The 16,013-nt window shown below is 34.9% G+C and overlaps 2 protein-coding genes across 2 annotated transcripts; both read right to left on the bottom strand.

Annotated features, from left to right (window-relative positions):
- Positions 1–652: 652 nt before the first annotated feature.
- On the bottom strand, positions 653–4,573 carry LOC104891051 (phosphoglycerate mutase-like protein AT74). The gene is made up of 2 exons (XM_010676695.4): positions 3,558–4,573; positions 653–1,402 (listed from the first exon to the last, which is right to left on the bottom strand). Exons 1-2 carry the CDS (start codon positions 4,036–4,038, stop codon positions 903–905), a joined length of 981 nt encoding a protein of 326 aa, XP_010674997.1. The 5' UTR covers positions 4,039–4,573; the 3' UTR covers positions 653–902.
- A 7,932-nt stretch (positions 4,574–12,505) lies between these two features.
- LOC130591180 (uncharacterized) lies at positions 12,506–14,097 on the bottom strand. Its single transcript, XM_057394115.1, has 3 exons — positions 13,757–14,097; positions 13,485–13,655; positions 12,506–13,388 (listed from the first exon to the last, which is right to left on the bottom strand). The coding sequence occupies exons 1-3, from the start codon at positions 14,095–14,097 to the stop codon at positions 12,506–12,508; spliced, it is 1,395 nt and encodes a 464-aa protein (XP_057250098.1).
- Between the last annotated feature and the right edge of the window lie 1,916 nt (positions 14,098–16,013).

Here is a 16,013-nt window from a genome sequence, read left to right as displayed (position 1 = left end):
TTATATTGGAATAAATTGACTATATCAAATGAAAATTGATTATATCAGAAAATCGAATATATATAATACAAAAGGTGATTATACAAAAGGTGATTATAATATATAAAAATTGATTGTATTAGAAAGAAACTTATTATATCAAATAAAAACTGACTATATTGTATGATATTCGGTGCACAATTATTGTGAACTGGGTCCATTCACGTTTTTTTAAATCAAAGAAATGAAATGCTCCCTTTTTATTTTTTCTACCTTTTTTTTGTTTTATGGTCTTCAATGTGCAACTTTGACTATGAGTATTGCTACTTGTACATCATTATATATTATGAAAAATTGATAATTTACTAACTCAAACTTAAGCATTTCTAACAATTCTCCATGTATATTTTTTTCATTAGACTAGAAAGACTTTAGTTAAGCTTTTATTACACTTTAGGCTATGTTTCACCATCTGACATACTTCGGAAATTAACACTCAAAGATAATGCAGTTCAACCAATCTTGTTGAATTGTGTATTGGTCTTACAAATTAAAATTGTATGGACTCGTATTTCTCCATACTCATATTTCGTAATTAGAAGAGAAAAAATTGCCAAATAGTATCAAAGAGCTTTTACTTAGATAAAATATAGGTCATGTGACCAAGAAGTACACCTAGAAGAATCCCAACAGTGGGAAATACATTACACAAGAAGAAAACAGGACGAAAGTGTAGCGAATTCTTACAAGAATACAATTACAAGCCCTGAACAAGGACCAAAGACAATATCCAAAATTCAATTAGTATACATGGTAAACATTAAGCAAGTTCCAAAAGAAAAATATCAGAAGTTGAATTAAAGAATCTGCAACCAAATGAAGCACCTGCCTGTACAAAGTATAGAGAGGGAATTAATCATCAATCAAGATTCAGTAAGTTTATTACTTTCTTCATCAACAACACAATTATTAGAATTATTTTCAAATCCTCCAATGCAACCATCTTTCTCAGCAACTGCTGAAGAACCTGCGTCGTCTTCTGCATTCTGATCCGAGTCTTCTAATTGATCAAAGAAGCTATCTAGGTACCAACTGCATTTTTCATTCCATTCGCCCTTTCTAGCATGGGCTCTCCATTTCTGATCAGCTACCATTTCAGGAGAGAGTCCCCATTCCAGCAACTCTTCATCTGAGTGGTTTATAGCCAGACTGTAATCTCCGCCCTCACCTAACTCCATCACTCGATACTCACAGTTACCAGGATTGTTGAGGAGTTCAAACTGTTCAACTGTCCATTTGAACCACTTCATCAAGAATACACGTGACAACAGTCCGTGTGTTACAATTATGAGGTTTAGCTCGTGGTCAGGGTCATGATGAAGCCGGTTCATGTCTATGTCCCTCCACATTGATTCCATGAAACCTGCAGTTTTTGTTTAATCATCAATTATGTTATAGCCAATGCTTGCTATATTGCCAACAACATTCACATATATTAAACATCAAGTCAATTGGAATTGTCAAAGAAAAAGGAAAAGACGCTAATCCAACTAATAACCAGCAGGTCTCATAAGCACAACCCTTCATTCTCAAAGTCAATGAAGATGCTAAGCTAGGAAGTATTGAATATAACAACACAAAATCCATAGAATATGATGGTATCTTTAACTACAAAAGGCTGCGACATGGGAAGTAGCAGTGGATCCGATATCATCAAGACTCCAGACAAACTAGAGGATGGAACCATAGAATCGTAAGGTACTCCATGACTACGAGCAGCTCAACCCCCAAGAACAAGAAAGGGCACTCCATGGCCTCATATCACCAAAAAACAGTGAAAAAACTTCAAACTTGCTCACTGACATGTCCTAAGAGAGCTAAATAGTGGAAGAAAATTACTTGTATTCTACAAACAAGCAGCCAGCTGGTACAAATTTCAAGAGTTCTATAACCTTTGCATCCTCATGCAACAAAAAAGAAAACTTCAAGGACCCTTTGTTCTTGGCAAAAGGAAGCCAAGCACAAACAAATAAATACCTACTCTCAAGTCTTGAGTAAATATTGAAATAGGGTTCTTATTAGAACAGAGCAACCTCCTAATTACGTCGATAAAAGCTACTGAATTGCTTTCTAGCACCAAAACTTTCCCCAAGGCTTCTAGAGTAATCAGTTGGCTTTTCATCCTCCAATCATGAGGCACTCCATACTCGGGCAATATCAATAACTTCATTGTACTTCACAGGGCCAGAAGTTTGGTTCTTCACTAGCCAAAAGATGCATACAACTAAATTTAACGCCTTAATGGTAACCAAGGGTAGAATGAAAATACGAAGTCTAAAGCACGCGGATAAAGTGTAATGCAACAAATAGAATAGACTCAACCAGTGTTACCTAATTCCCTAATTTCTCTGCGAATCGCGAATTGAAAAAAGCAAATTATGGTCATTTTTGGTTCATTTTTGGCTCATTTTGGGCGAATTGGCGAATTCAAAAGGCGAGTTAGGTAACACTGGACTCAACACATGAATGCCAGGCCAATACCTTTTTCAGAGGATATTGCGTTTGTCTGGACACTCAAAAGACCAATTCACACGAAACTTTCAAACTCATAACAACAGTCAGTCATTCTTCATGTGATTTTTACTTGCGTGTTTTACATTTATATTACAACTTTGAACTTTCCATGAGAGTATGAAACCATTCACAAGTAGCCATTCTCCCTAATTTCATGTACTCAATTTCATATTTAGCACCTTAAAATGGTCAGATATTAAAGAAATCAGGAAAAACTTCACATCGTATAACCCAACATGAAGCCACTACACAACTCGGTATAATCAAGGAAAACTACATATCTATTATCCCACTTGTGAGGCAGCAGATAATTTTCAACTCATTAAATTCGATTAAAAAAACAGTTGACTTTCTATTCATAAATTGACTATTTCAGGTAGAAAGCTCCACCCCAAAAATACAAAAAAAAAAAAACAATCATGAAAATCCCACAGCATAGAATGAGACAAAGCAAGGTCAAATATACATAACATAAATTCTACAAAAAAAAAAAAATGCAACCAGATGACAATTTTTCTCCCAAAATTTTTTTTAAAAAAACACAAATTTTCAGTTACCCATTTCCCATCCTACAGACAATGCTACATCTAATAGTTAACCCACTAGAAATAAAACAATTACAACTGATGAGTTAGATTCGACCATTTATTTATTTTTATTAGTAGTGGGTTGTTCATCCACTAGATAGATAAAGTTTTTTCCCATCCTACTAATATCATCAATTCCCAAGTGAGCTTTTTTTCTAATCCTCCACCCAAAAAAAAAATCCAAAAAATCACAACATTCTACAACATAAATGATTAAGGACAAATTAGTCGTAGAAAACAAGAACAAAACTTGATTGACCCATCGCATAAAATTTAATGTAAGGTGAAATCCAACTCGACATTAATTTACGCAGTGGGTAAATGTAACTATATCAAAGGAAGCTGTTATGATCAATACAATCATTATCAAAATAAAAAAAAATAAAAAAGGAGGAGAGAGAAAGAAAGAAAACTGACTTGAAACACGATCATAAACATCAGCAGCAGACTCGCCTTCAGGAAAACGATAAAAGAATCTACCAAACTTCTCTCTAGTTTGTTTAATAGCAGACATTCTTTCCTCAACTTGAAAATTACCAAAATCTTGTTCACGTATTCTACACTCTTCACGAACACCAATAACACGTCGTTTAGGGAAGGACCGTCCGATCTGACGAAGAGTAGATCTAGTACGTTCATAAGGTGATACGTAGAAATATACCCTCCACGCAGCGGCTGCACCGACGGAGAATGATGATTTGTCGAGTAAACGACGGATTGAGTTACCGGCGATGTTAGCTTGTGAGATTCCATCGGAAGTTAATTGGATCTTGTGATCTGGTGTTATGGAGTATGCTGACATGTCGATGTTTCCTTGGCTTTCGCCGTGACGGACTAGGATTATTCTTTTTGGGAGTTTTGTATGGTGTTGATGGGTTTGGGCTTCGTTTGAACCCATTGCTGAATGCTGATTGCTGATTGCTGGTTGTAGAGTTGTAGTGGTGGTTGTTTTTTTTGTTGTTGGGGTTTATGCCTTTATGGGTTTGGGGAAGGTGGAAGAGGAAGACGTGTGGGATTGATTTATAAGAAAAAAATGGTGAGTAGAATTGTGGAAGTACTATATCTGTATATCTGTATATTCTGTATTTCTGTATATGGAAATTATTGTCAAATGGGTCGGGCGGTTTTGACGGGGCTTTTTGTGTTTTGGGAATTGGGAATTGGGGTATTTTTCTTATTTTGTTTTTGGGTTGTGTATCGCGGGAGTTTCTTTCGGGTTTTCAAAGTGGAAAAGATTGCTTTACTGAGTCATGAGTTTTTTTTTGGTATTTTCACGCGGTTCACCCTTCGGGCTACATCCGGATCGAGGTCAAGTTCGAGGTGGTTAGGTTTCATTCATCTCCCAAGGGTGTGGCGGGGATTCGAACACGGGTCCGTCCTACCAAAGTCAGTCCCCATCACCACTGGGCCAACACTTACTTGGTACTGAGTCATGAGTGATGTTATGCTTAAGCGGAAACGCAACTGAAGTTAGAGTTGGGATTCTCTTGAGTTTTAGATTTTTGGTGAAACTTTATAACATTTAATTTTAATTTAAAAGTAGATGGTTTCTTACAAGACAAATTCTTCAATCTATTTAGTGATCAAGTCTAATTTTATATTAAAATTAGACCGTCTTTTTTAATAATTTTTCTTACAAAATAGAGTTGTATCCAAATCATATATTTTAAAGTCAAGGATTCATATTGGTGGAAGAGGAAAATTACGGTATGAGTTTTGATGAGAAAAAAATTAAGGAAATTTTAAAATGAGAATATATGAGTCATTTTTTTTTATTCAATGTTTGATATTGCTCAAACTCTACATTGTAGAGTTATTTTACAACTCTAGAGGATCCAAACACATAAAATTACGCCTTATTTGATAATTATCGGATAGTTGTTAGTTGATTGTATTAATTGATAGCTGATTGTATTAGCTTATTTGATTAGCTAAGTGTATTTTCAGATTTGACTAGCCGTTTGAATACAAATGTTTGGTAAGTAGCTGGTAATTAATTGTTACATAATTGTGTAAAAACCAATAAGGACTTGTGCATAATCTATTGTTGCATATTTTTATTGTTTACTAATGTAATTTTCAACAACTTTAGGATAAAAATGTAATTGGCCCACTCATTTTCAAACTTCTAGTGTTGAAAAGCTCCTCCCCTAACTTTTTCAAAAAGAGCTTTTTGAGTACAATCAGCTAGTTAAACCCTCTCTTTACCAAACACTCAGATTAAAGGATTGACTAGTCAAATCCTCTAATATGAGTTTAAACCTCTAATTTTTTCCCCAAACCTATATTTAACAAACAAGGCCTTAGTTTTTTCTAAGGAAAAGTTAGTTTCAATATCATTATCAGTTTTCAATTGTTGGTTTTATGTATATAAGTTATACTCCCTCCATTCTGAATTACTCTTTTTTAAAAAGGTAAAATGAAGTCCCTTGAAATGAGCGGGGGAAATTGAGAATTCGTCCTTGCAAGGGGTGAAACTCGATCTTAGGATCTACGAGATCGGAGATAATGCTAATACCACTAAACTATCACCTGCTACTCCTCCATTCTGAATTACTTGCAACATGGAACTCTATACTATTCATATACTCCATTATGATAATCTAGTATGGATAATATGTAATGTTAAACATAATCATCTTGATCTTGTTATATTTCTCTCGTTTTATACTGTTAAAATATCAACTTTTTATAATTCTCATTTATAGACAAGAAAAGATATTAATGATTAAAGTTGTGCATAGGCAGACATATAAATTCTAGTGTTGCAAGTAAAAAACGATAACGAACAATAAATAGGGGAAGTTGATAATTAAGAGGATGATTGATTAGGTGTAAAAAGGGACAAAAGAAGTAGAATTATTTTTTAAGTCTTTCCTTTTAATATTAACATCTTTGATTACGTATAAGAAAGTTACAAAGAAGACCTCTTTAGTTTTCAATTCTATAGTTTCTGTCTTTTCCTTTCCACTATATTTTGTGGACTAATCCTTTTCGATCCCTTACCCAGTGCATCCTCTAAATGTGATTATCTTTGAAATAATGCTAAATAGTTGCAAGATATTGAATCATATAAAACTTAAATTTGTGGTTATAAAAATTGAAAATTATAGGTTAGTGTACATAACTCCATAAGGTGTAGATTGACTAATTGTTCTTGCAAAATGTCCAAATACTCGTATGACGTCTGCTATGGGTCAAATATGGAGCATTTATGACCTTAAAAACCGGAGCATTTAAAGTTTTTTCTACTAGTATTGAATTACATTTAATTGTTTCACAAGTTTCATTATTATAGGGGTTTTTTATTTGAGTTGCACAAGTGTATGTTTTCACTTGTGAGTCGTGACGTTTTCATATGGTGATTGTGGTGATGTTGTTGGTGCAGGAAGATAACGAAATTAACGTTAATTACAAAAGAAAAAAACAAATAATTCAAGAGTTTAGGTGGAAAGGTAAGAAGTTGAGAACAGATATAATGAAAATCATACTTCAATTTAATTTCTAGTAATCTAGGTTACGGTAACTCACTAATTACTCCTCCATCAACTTCCAACAGTACAGTACTAAAGATAATGGGAAAAGAAACATAAGAAGGAATTTTAGTCAAATGTCAACGTCTGAAGATATCTAAGCTATGGATTTCTCCATCTCCATGAAGTGGTTGCTGATTGGTTGCTGTCTGGCCATATGTGTACGCACGTACAGTAGCTATCTTCTCAGGTTATATATGGGGTTTACTTTTTCATTCTCATAATTTTATTTCTGGACGTCTTTTGCCTTATACTTTATTCGGTCTTTCATAATTTTAGCATTTGACTTTTACATTATTAATGGTTGTAATGTTTATACTGTAATGGATTTTTTTAAAGTTTATATGGTATTATATTAGAAGAGGAGAAGGTCTAGTATGCTAAGATTAGAGGATGCAAAACTCGCGAAACAAACAAGCGAAGCAGTAAGGCAGTCGCGGGTCGCGACCTGACTATTGTACTGGCTCGTGATCTGTTTCGCGGGTCGCGACGTACTTCCTGATCCGGAGCGTGAATTTTTGCATGAACGGTGTATATCTGTTGTATTATGTATGTTTATCATTTTCATGACGTTTGGTAAATTAATTAGAGGATTAGAAGGATATTCATGTAATAACTAGGGGTGAGCAGAAATTCCGGGTACCCAGATCCAGGCCCGAACCCGGTCCAACTGGGTCCGGGTCTGGGTCCAAGAAAATGGACCCATTTGCATGTGGTTCCAATTATGGGTAGAATTTTGTCGGACCCGGTACCTGGTGGGTACCAGGTTCCGCTATGGGTACCCGGTTGGAGCGGGTCTAGGTCCGGGTACCCGATACTTAGAATTGGTTTTTTTTCATATACTCATATAGAATTGGTAATAGGATAATAGTTGTTAAGTAAAAAGTTAGTACTTAGTAGGCCTTTAGGCCTATTTAATTTTTTTACAAATTTATATCTCAATTGGCCCATCTTAGTATGTAGTTAAACTTATAACTGGGTACCCGATTCTGAACCTGGTACCCACCGGTTTCGGGTCTGGGTCCAAAAATTTAGGACCCAGTTGGACCAGTTCCAATTCCAATTTCAGATTTTTAATACCCACTGGGTCTGGGTCTGGGTCTGGGTCTGGGTTTATGAAATTCTACCGGGTAACCGGTTGAGCTCATCCCCCTCAAGCTGGACTTGGAGGAGCAGAAGGAACAACAAGACCAAGCTTGAGAGCTAATAACTTATGATGTGCAGCATTGAGAGATTTAGTTAATAAATCTACTAGTTGCATCTGAGAACTAACATGATGAGTGGCAATAAAACCAGATTCCACATTTTCTTTGATATAATGAACATCAATGTGAAGATGTTTAGTGTGCTCATGAAAGCAGGGATTTGCTGCAATATGTTGGGCTGCTTTATTGTCACAAAACAAAGGAACGGGTGTAGGTATTTGAATGTGAATATCTGCCAGCAGATTAGTAATCCAAATGATGAGTTCACTAGTGGTGTGACTCATACTTCTATATTCTGCTTCAGTAGAACTCTTGGAAACCACATTTTGCTTCTTGGTCTTCCAAGAAATGAGAGAAGTCCAAAAAAAAAACACAATAATCAGTCAAAGAACAAGCTGAATCTACACAATTTCCCCAATCAGGATCACAATAAGCATGCATTTGTAGAGTTGTATCATGAGAATAAAAAAGACCATGATGAAGAGTGCCTTTGAGATATCTCAAAACATGTTGTGCATCAAGAAAATGAGGTACTCTAGGAGCACATAAGAACTGACTTAGCTGTTGAACAGCATAAGAAATATCAGGCCTTGTCATATTCAAGTACAACAACTTGTCAATGATCCTTCTATATATTTCTGGATCAGTCAAAAGATCACCATCATGTTTGCTCAACTTTAAACCTTGAGGAAAAGGACAGTCTGCAACCTTGCAATCTAACATAGCAGTAGTATGTAAAAGATCCGGGATGTATTTCTCTGATTTAACAAGATGCTAGAGGAATCACTAGTAACTTCAATGCCTAAAAAATACTTCAAAGTAAGATAGTAAAGGTTGTATGTAGTTGAGTCTTTAATTGTTGTATGGTTGAAAGATGAGTACCAGCTACCAACAAATCATCAACATAGGCTACCACAATAGTGTAAGTAGAACCAGATTGCTTGGTAAACATAGAATAATCATACTTGGACTGATGAAAACCAATACCAAGAAGAAACTTAGTGAGCTCCAAATTTCATTGCTTGGAAGCTTGTTTTAGTCCATATAAGGACCTCTTTAATTTGCAAACTTGCCCTGATTTGACTTTCTTATAACCCAAAGGTGGAGTCATGTATAAATCTTCCTCAATAAAGCCATGAAGGAAGGCATTATTGATGTCCAATTGATGGATCTCCATGTTACAAGCTGCAGCTCCTGCAATAATGGTTCTAACTGTTGTGAACTTTGCAACTGGACTGAAAGTATGCTTGTAATCTTTACCCTTGACTTGCTTATCTCCTCTAGCAACCAGTCTGCCTTTGCACCTCTTAACAGTGCCATTAGGGTTGAATTTAGTTTTAAAAACCCATTTGCAGCCTATAAGTTTAATATTAGGAGGGAGATCAACAATATCCCATGTCCCATTTTGTTCAAGAGCCTCAAGCTCTTTATCCATAGCTGCTACCCATCTAGGATCATGCCTGGCTTGATCATAGGAAGAAGGTTCAATATCTTAAAGAACATTTGCTAAACTAGCAAGATGGGTAGGAAGTAAATGAGAAAGTTCAGGACATGTATAAGCATTAAAAGAGGAAGAAAGAGTAGTAGTAGAAGGAAGAGCAGATGAAGGAACAAGAAAATCTTATATTTAGTAGGGAGAACCTTCTGTCTAGTAGATATTCTTAGGGGTGGAGAAGAAGAAGAAACAGTTGTAGTAGGAGCAGAAGAACTAAAAATCAAAGGAGAAGGATTATTAGAAGGAGTAGGAGAATTAGTAGGGATAGTAAGAGATGAATCAGAAACAGGTGAAGAAGGATGTATTGGTGAATTAGAAGGAGGAGAAACATTAGTAATAGGAGAAAAGAATGCAGGAATATCATCATCAGAAACACTAGGAGAAACCATAGTGGTAGGGGGAGAAAACAAGGGAGGTGTAGTAGAAGAAATGCTTTGTTTAAAAGGAAATAGAGATTCTTGAAAAGAAACATCTCTGCTAAGAATGATCTTTTGAGTATCAAGATCAAATAATTTGTTGCCCTTCTGGCCATAAGGGTAGCCTAGAAAGATGCACTTTCTAGCCTGGGGGCAAATTTGTCAGAAGTATGACAAGTAGCATAACATAAACATCCAACAATTCTTAGATGACTGTAATCAGAAGGTTTATTAAACAAACACGCAAAAAGAGTCTTCCATTTCAGAACTGATGATGGCATGAGATTGATCAAATAAGTGGTAGCTAACAAACATTCAGCCAAAAAATTATGTGGAAGACCAGCATGAAATTTGATAGCTCTAGCTGTTTCAAGAAGATGTTTATGTTTTCTTTCTACTCTCCCATTTTGCTGGGGTTTACCAGGAAGACTTCTTTGATGCAAAATACCTTTACTTGCAAACAAAGTGGTACAATCTTTTTGAAAAATTTTTGTACCATTATTACTTCTAATAATCTTAATAGAAGTATCAAAGTGATTCTCAACATATGTAATAAATTCCTTCATAATAGTAGGAACTTGAGTTTTAGAATGAACTAAATGAGTCCTAGTTGTTCTTGAAAAATCATCAAGAATAGTAAGAAAGTAAGTAGCTCCTGATAATGAAGCATGTCTGTATGGGCCCCAGAGATCCACATGAATTAATTGAAAAATAGCACCAGCATGTGAAATAGAAATAGGAAAAGAAGAGTTGTGTGATTTAGCAAAAACACAAGGTTCACAACAAATGTTTGTTTCATTATTGGATTTATATGGAATGGACAGTTTGGACATCTTTTGCACAGACATGTGGCCTAACCTAGCATGTAAAACACTAAGTGTAGGAATAGAGGCAGCAGCATTACAACTATTATGCAAAGAAGAAACAGAAGTATTTGAAACCACTAGTAGAATAAATGCTATTTGTTGCGGTTAAAAAGTGCCCTATTGCTGCGATTTTGGGCGCGCAGCAATTAAGGGGGCAGCAATAGGTATTAATTATATTGCTGTGGTTTTAAACCGCAGCAATATCGACAAATATTGCTGTTAGGCCAAACTGCAACAATATATTTATTTTATATCAGATTTAAAAAGCATATTGCTGCGGTTTGTGAAGAAAACCGCAGCAATATGCTATATTTAATAATAAAAAATAGACATATTGCTGCGGTTTTTTATAGAAAACCGCAGCAATAGGGTCTGTACAGGTAAAAAAAATTTTTTTTTTTTTTTTTGCATTTTGTCATCAAATTTGAAAGACGAAACAGTTAAAAGAAAATAAAACACTATTGATTGATACTAATGACAAAAAATTATTATACAAAATTGAAAAACATAAAAATATAATATAAAAAACAACAAATATAAAATTACACCAATTTCATTCTAAAACTGTAAAGACAACAAAAAAAAAACATATTAATTCACCATATACACAGCAAAAAAGAAAATCAAAGAATGAACTAACATCAAATTCATTAAAAAAATGCCTCTTTGGCACATAAGTTTTTCTAGCATCTATTTCCGTCTTTGGAGCAGTAAAGTCTGATGTTTCCTCATCTATTTAGCAATTCATAGTCAGTTTCAAAATACTGATCAAAACTTCAAATAAAGTTGCAAAAAAATTACAAAAAAAAAACTAATAAATTCACTTTGAGATCTCAGTTCTTGGAGATTAGAAAAAAATACAAAAAAAGAAATTAATAAATTCAAGTCGATTGGTAGAGACAACGTTGAGTGATACACACGACGATGGTGAAGAGTGGCGCAGCCGATTGGTGGAGTCGAGCAGTGTAGCCGATTGGTGGAGTCGAGCAGTGTAGCCGATTGGTGGAGTCAAGCGACGACCGAGCGCGAAGTCTTCGACTGGTGAGTTTTTGAGGAAGGACGACCAAGCGCGAGATCTACGACTGGTGAGTTTTTGAGGAACGACGACCAAGTGCGAGGTCTTCGACCAACGAGAAGATTTCGCCTGGTGAGGGAGGAGAACGAGGATGGAGAACGAATAGTGACAAAATTGAGAGCAGAGCAGCGCCACCTATTCACTAACCCATTAAATTAATTACCCACCAGACATCCAATCTCCATCATCATCGCTTCGAAATCGTATTTTTTTTGTATATATCATCAACATATGTACATGTACAAAATCCCTCTTTCCTACCGGTATACACACATCCATCAAACAGAGATTTTAGGCGAGGGTCGGAGTTTTACAAGAATGATGGTGGCTAAGTGAAAATGAAAAGAAAAGGAAAGAAACTGATGAGAGGGAGGAAGCGTGAAAGGAGGCGTGAAACTGAGAGAGAGGGAGAGGAGGAGAGAAAGGAGAGGGGAAACCCTAGTTGGCTAAATAACGTAATAAAAGCACCTCACTATCTTAATATTTATTCTAAAAGCATATTGCTGCGATTTTTTCAAGAAACCGCAGCAATAGGTTCCAATAATATTTTTTTATATTATTTTAATATATTGCTGACAAAAACCGCGGCAATATAATTGGTCAAATAGTAAAAAAAAAAATTAAAAAATTTCAGTTAAAACCATATTGCTGTGGTTTTCGGCCGAAACCGCAGCAATATGGTTATTTTATATTTTTTCTTTTCTTTTTAGGTGATATATTGCTGCGTATGGGTAAAACCGCAGCAATATCACCGCAGCAAATAGCATTTATTCTACTAGTGAACAGAAGAGGGAACAAAACAAAACTTGTATAAGCCAGCATATTGTTGACCCATTGCTTGAATTTCTTTAGTTGTAGGGTCCTGAAACTGATAGGCAACAGGAGTGAATATGGCTTGCAAGTTATTCTGAGCTAATAGTTTACTCACAGATAAAAGATTGTGAGTAAAATCGGGAATTAACATCACATTTTTAAGAATAATGTTGTCTGTAAGATTGACAGTACCAATAATGTGAACTAACTTGGTTGTGCCGTCAGGCAAACCAACTTTAATGGGGTCAGATAAAATGTTAAAAGAAGCAAATAAGCTTCTATCCCAGATCATATGATCTGTTGCACCTGTATCCACAATCCAAGCCTTTTTATCATTGAAATTTGGCTTTGAATTAACATGAGATATAGTAATAATACCTGCAAAGTTCACTGAAGGTGTGAATTCTAAATTGTGAGATGGACGAGGCTGAGTTTGTACCATCTTCATCATCTGCTTGTAGACAGCTTGTACCAAAGCTGAATCAACTTGATGTTCAGAATTATCAGTAGGAAGATCTAGAGGAGTGGCTGCAATGTAATCTCCAGAACTATCAGCAACATGTGCATCCATTTTATTTGTACATCCAGATGATCTATTCTTCGTATTAAGAAACCACTCAGGATAAACACCAGAGAGCTTGAAACATTGGTCCATTGTATGACCATTCTTTTTGCAATAGTCACATTTTCTGCTGTTTTTATCAAACTTGATTCTATTTCCTTCACATTTATCAATTTGAGATGGATAAGGATGTTGAGATATTGTTGTGGTTCCTTGATATGTCTGTTGTTTCATAGAAACAAATGCACTTGTCTGATTTGAAGAATCATGTTGCATATTCAACCTGTTTTGTCTCTCAACTTGCAATAACATATAATATGCTCTATTGACATTAGGTTAGGGATCCATACTTAGAATATTGGTTGTAACAGTATCATACCCTCGATCTAAACCAACAAGAAGTTGAATTAACTCTTGTTTTTGATCAGCAGCAAGAACTTTCTTCAAAATTCCACAAGAACAGTTTGCAAGAGCACCACAATCACAATCAGGAAATCCATCTAAAAGCTGAATTTCATCCCATACTCTCTTCAATTTGGAGTAATATTGACTACAGAATCAGAACCTTATTGAATTGAAGAAAGTTGTTTATGCAATTCAAACAATTGAGGAGTATTAGATTGTCCATATCTCTCTAGAATTTCTTCATACAACTGATTTGCAGATTGTTGAAGAATGAAACCTTCTGCAATCACTTTATCCATGGAATTCAGTAACCATGACTGAATCATATAGTCATTCCTTAACCATTTCTGCATTTCTTCAGAATCAGATGGAGGTCTAAGAGTTTTTCCATCAATAAATGTCAACTTATTCTTAGCTCCTAGAGCTAATGTAATCGCACGATTCCAAGTAAGAAAATTATCTCCATTGAGTTTGTGAGCTCCAAGATGTTGATCTAGTTGATCACCAGATCCAAAAAAATATTTATCAGTGTATCCTACTATATTATTCTGAGATTGAACACTCGAGTTTTGTGATTGTTCAGTCATTTTTCCAGAAAATAGGAATCAACTCACTGAATTCTCAAAAAATGAAGAAAATCAACTTCAATTTTTTTGATTTTAAAGAAGATAACAGAAGAAATTCTGCAAGAAATCTTGATTTCAGTTCATCAAATGAAATTAACAATAAAATCGAAGAATTCGATCAATTTTGAGCATCCAACTCTGATACCATGTAGAGATTTTAGAGAGAAAATATAAAAATCTCTCTATAGAAAATCTATTATTTCAACTCATTGAATGAAGATTACAGCCTAGAGATATTTATAGCAAGCTAAAAGAAGAAAACTAACTCAAGACCTTCTAACAGAATGTCTAACAGAAATAATGAGCTCATAACTAACTTGTCAGCTCATCTTACAAAATATCTAGGCAACAGGAGGTGAACTCCTGTGTTACACTCCCTCATACCTGACGCTAAATATTCCACTTAAAAAGGAGGGGTGGATGAGATTTGAACTCGTAATCTTTATGTCATGTTAGCTCTAGTACCATATCAAATGACCAACTCAATCAAAAGTTTGAATTGATGGTTGAAGTCCATGAATAGTTTTATACTCTATCACCAAGAAAGTATCACATTATTCACTACGCTCTTATTGTAAGGCATTACACTAATTTTGAAGTTTATATCAGCAACAAAAAGAAAGTTCCAGATTAGTAAATGAGCATAAATTAATCTTAGATATACCATGTCTATAATATACCAACGTGTATTAGGAATGAGGTAATTGAATAATTGATTAACAAATGTAAGTCATTTTCTTTTAATAAAAAAATTCTAACCTTTTCCCCGCAATATCTGTACGACTGTACTGCTTACATTATTGATTGATCATAATGGTGATAAAATAAAATAAAAGTTTGGTTGGTTGGGGGGGGGGGGGGGGGGGTTTGTTCAATGCTTAATTATTCACCAACAAAATTGACCTTAATTTTTATAGTACTACTAGTGTGCACTTTTTCAATTGAAAGATGAAATCTAATGACGCGCATGAACAGTTGGCAACAGCATTTTGGATTACTTCGGTGGTGCATGGAATTGGGTTGACCTTCTCCTCTAGTAATTCATATCCATCTTCTGTAGACTACTCTCTAGTTCATTGTAGCCGCGTAATTGGCACTGGTACGCATAATTGCATAAATATCGTGCAAGCTCTATATCTACATTCTACACCATAGAATAAATCATGCGTATTAGTTTATATAAAGACAACGTAATTAATAAATTAAGAACAAAACTCAACTTTGATATTGTCGTGACTTTATATCGTGTCCTGTTGATCAGGTGACGTGCTTTCATAACTTCATTCATTGCCAACAAGGAATAAGATCATGTGCATTGCGTTCAAGTACTCCTATCATTAGCATTATCTTATTATTTATTACGTACAAATTGTGCATTAAGAATATAATCAAGATGTCGGTACGTCCTTCTCACGACATGGAAGCTCTAATGCACGTGAATTGGTGATTTATGGTGAATGGAATGGACAATACTATATTTATCCGGTGGATAGTTAACTCATTAGAAATAGAAAATTAAAAAACTATTAAAACTTATGAGTTTGATTCCACTATTTATTTATTTCTACTTGTACTTGATTGTTGACCCACTGATTAGATAAAGTTTTTCCGAATGGAATTTAGACGATAGATAATAATATTTTGTTCACATTTAAATAGCTTATATTAAGAAACAATGGATCTGTTCTTAATGATGAACTTTTGTTAACGTATGAATCAATGCTAGAGGTCTAAACATACCTCGACAACACGGAAATTAAAGGCAATCATTGTAGAATTGTATTTGGTCTCACATTAAATCTAAGGAATTCGTGTTTGACATGGTTTTAACTTTCAAGAGCCGCGTCATGGATAAGTTGATTGGAATAAAAAGTCTG

Source organism: Beta vulgaris, chromosome 4 (assembly GCF_026745355.1).
Source record: "Beta vulgaris subsp. vulgaris cultivar EL10 chromosome 4, EL10.2, whole genome shotgun sequence".
NCBI lineage: Eukaryota > Viridiplantae > Streptophyta > Magnoliopsida > Caryophyllales > Amaranthaceae > Beta > Beta vulgaris.
Note: the sequence above shows the minus strand (reverse complement) of the source record. Positions and strands in the feature narration are given on the sequence as shown.

Excerpts from the sequence above, each read along its gene's own strand:
- LOC104891051 (XM_010676695.4), bottom strand. The coding sequence starts at position 4,038 with ATGGGTTCAAACGAAGCCCAAACCCATCAACACCATACAAAACTCCCA. Across the intron at positions 1,403-3,557 it reads TGTTTATGATCGTGTTTCAA|GTTTCATGGAATCAATGTGG; the intron begins GTCAGTTTTCTT and ends CAAAAACTGCAG.
- LOC130591180 (XM_057394115.1), bottom strand. The coding sequence starts at position 14,097 with ATGACTGAACAATCACAAAACTCGAGTGTTCAATCTCAGAATAATATA. Across the intron at positions 13,656-13,756 it reads CAACAATCTGCAAATCAGTT|TCAATATTACTCCAAATTGA; the intron begins GTATGAAGAAAT and ends CTGATTCTGTAG. Across the intron at positions 13,389-13,484 it reads CTTGTTGGTTTAGATCGAGG|GTTGAATATGCAACATGATT; the intron begins GTATGATACTGT and ends GAGACAAAACAG.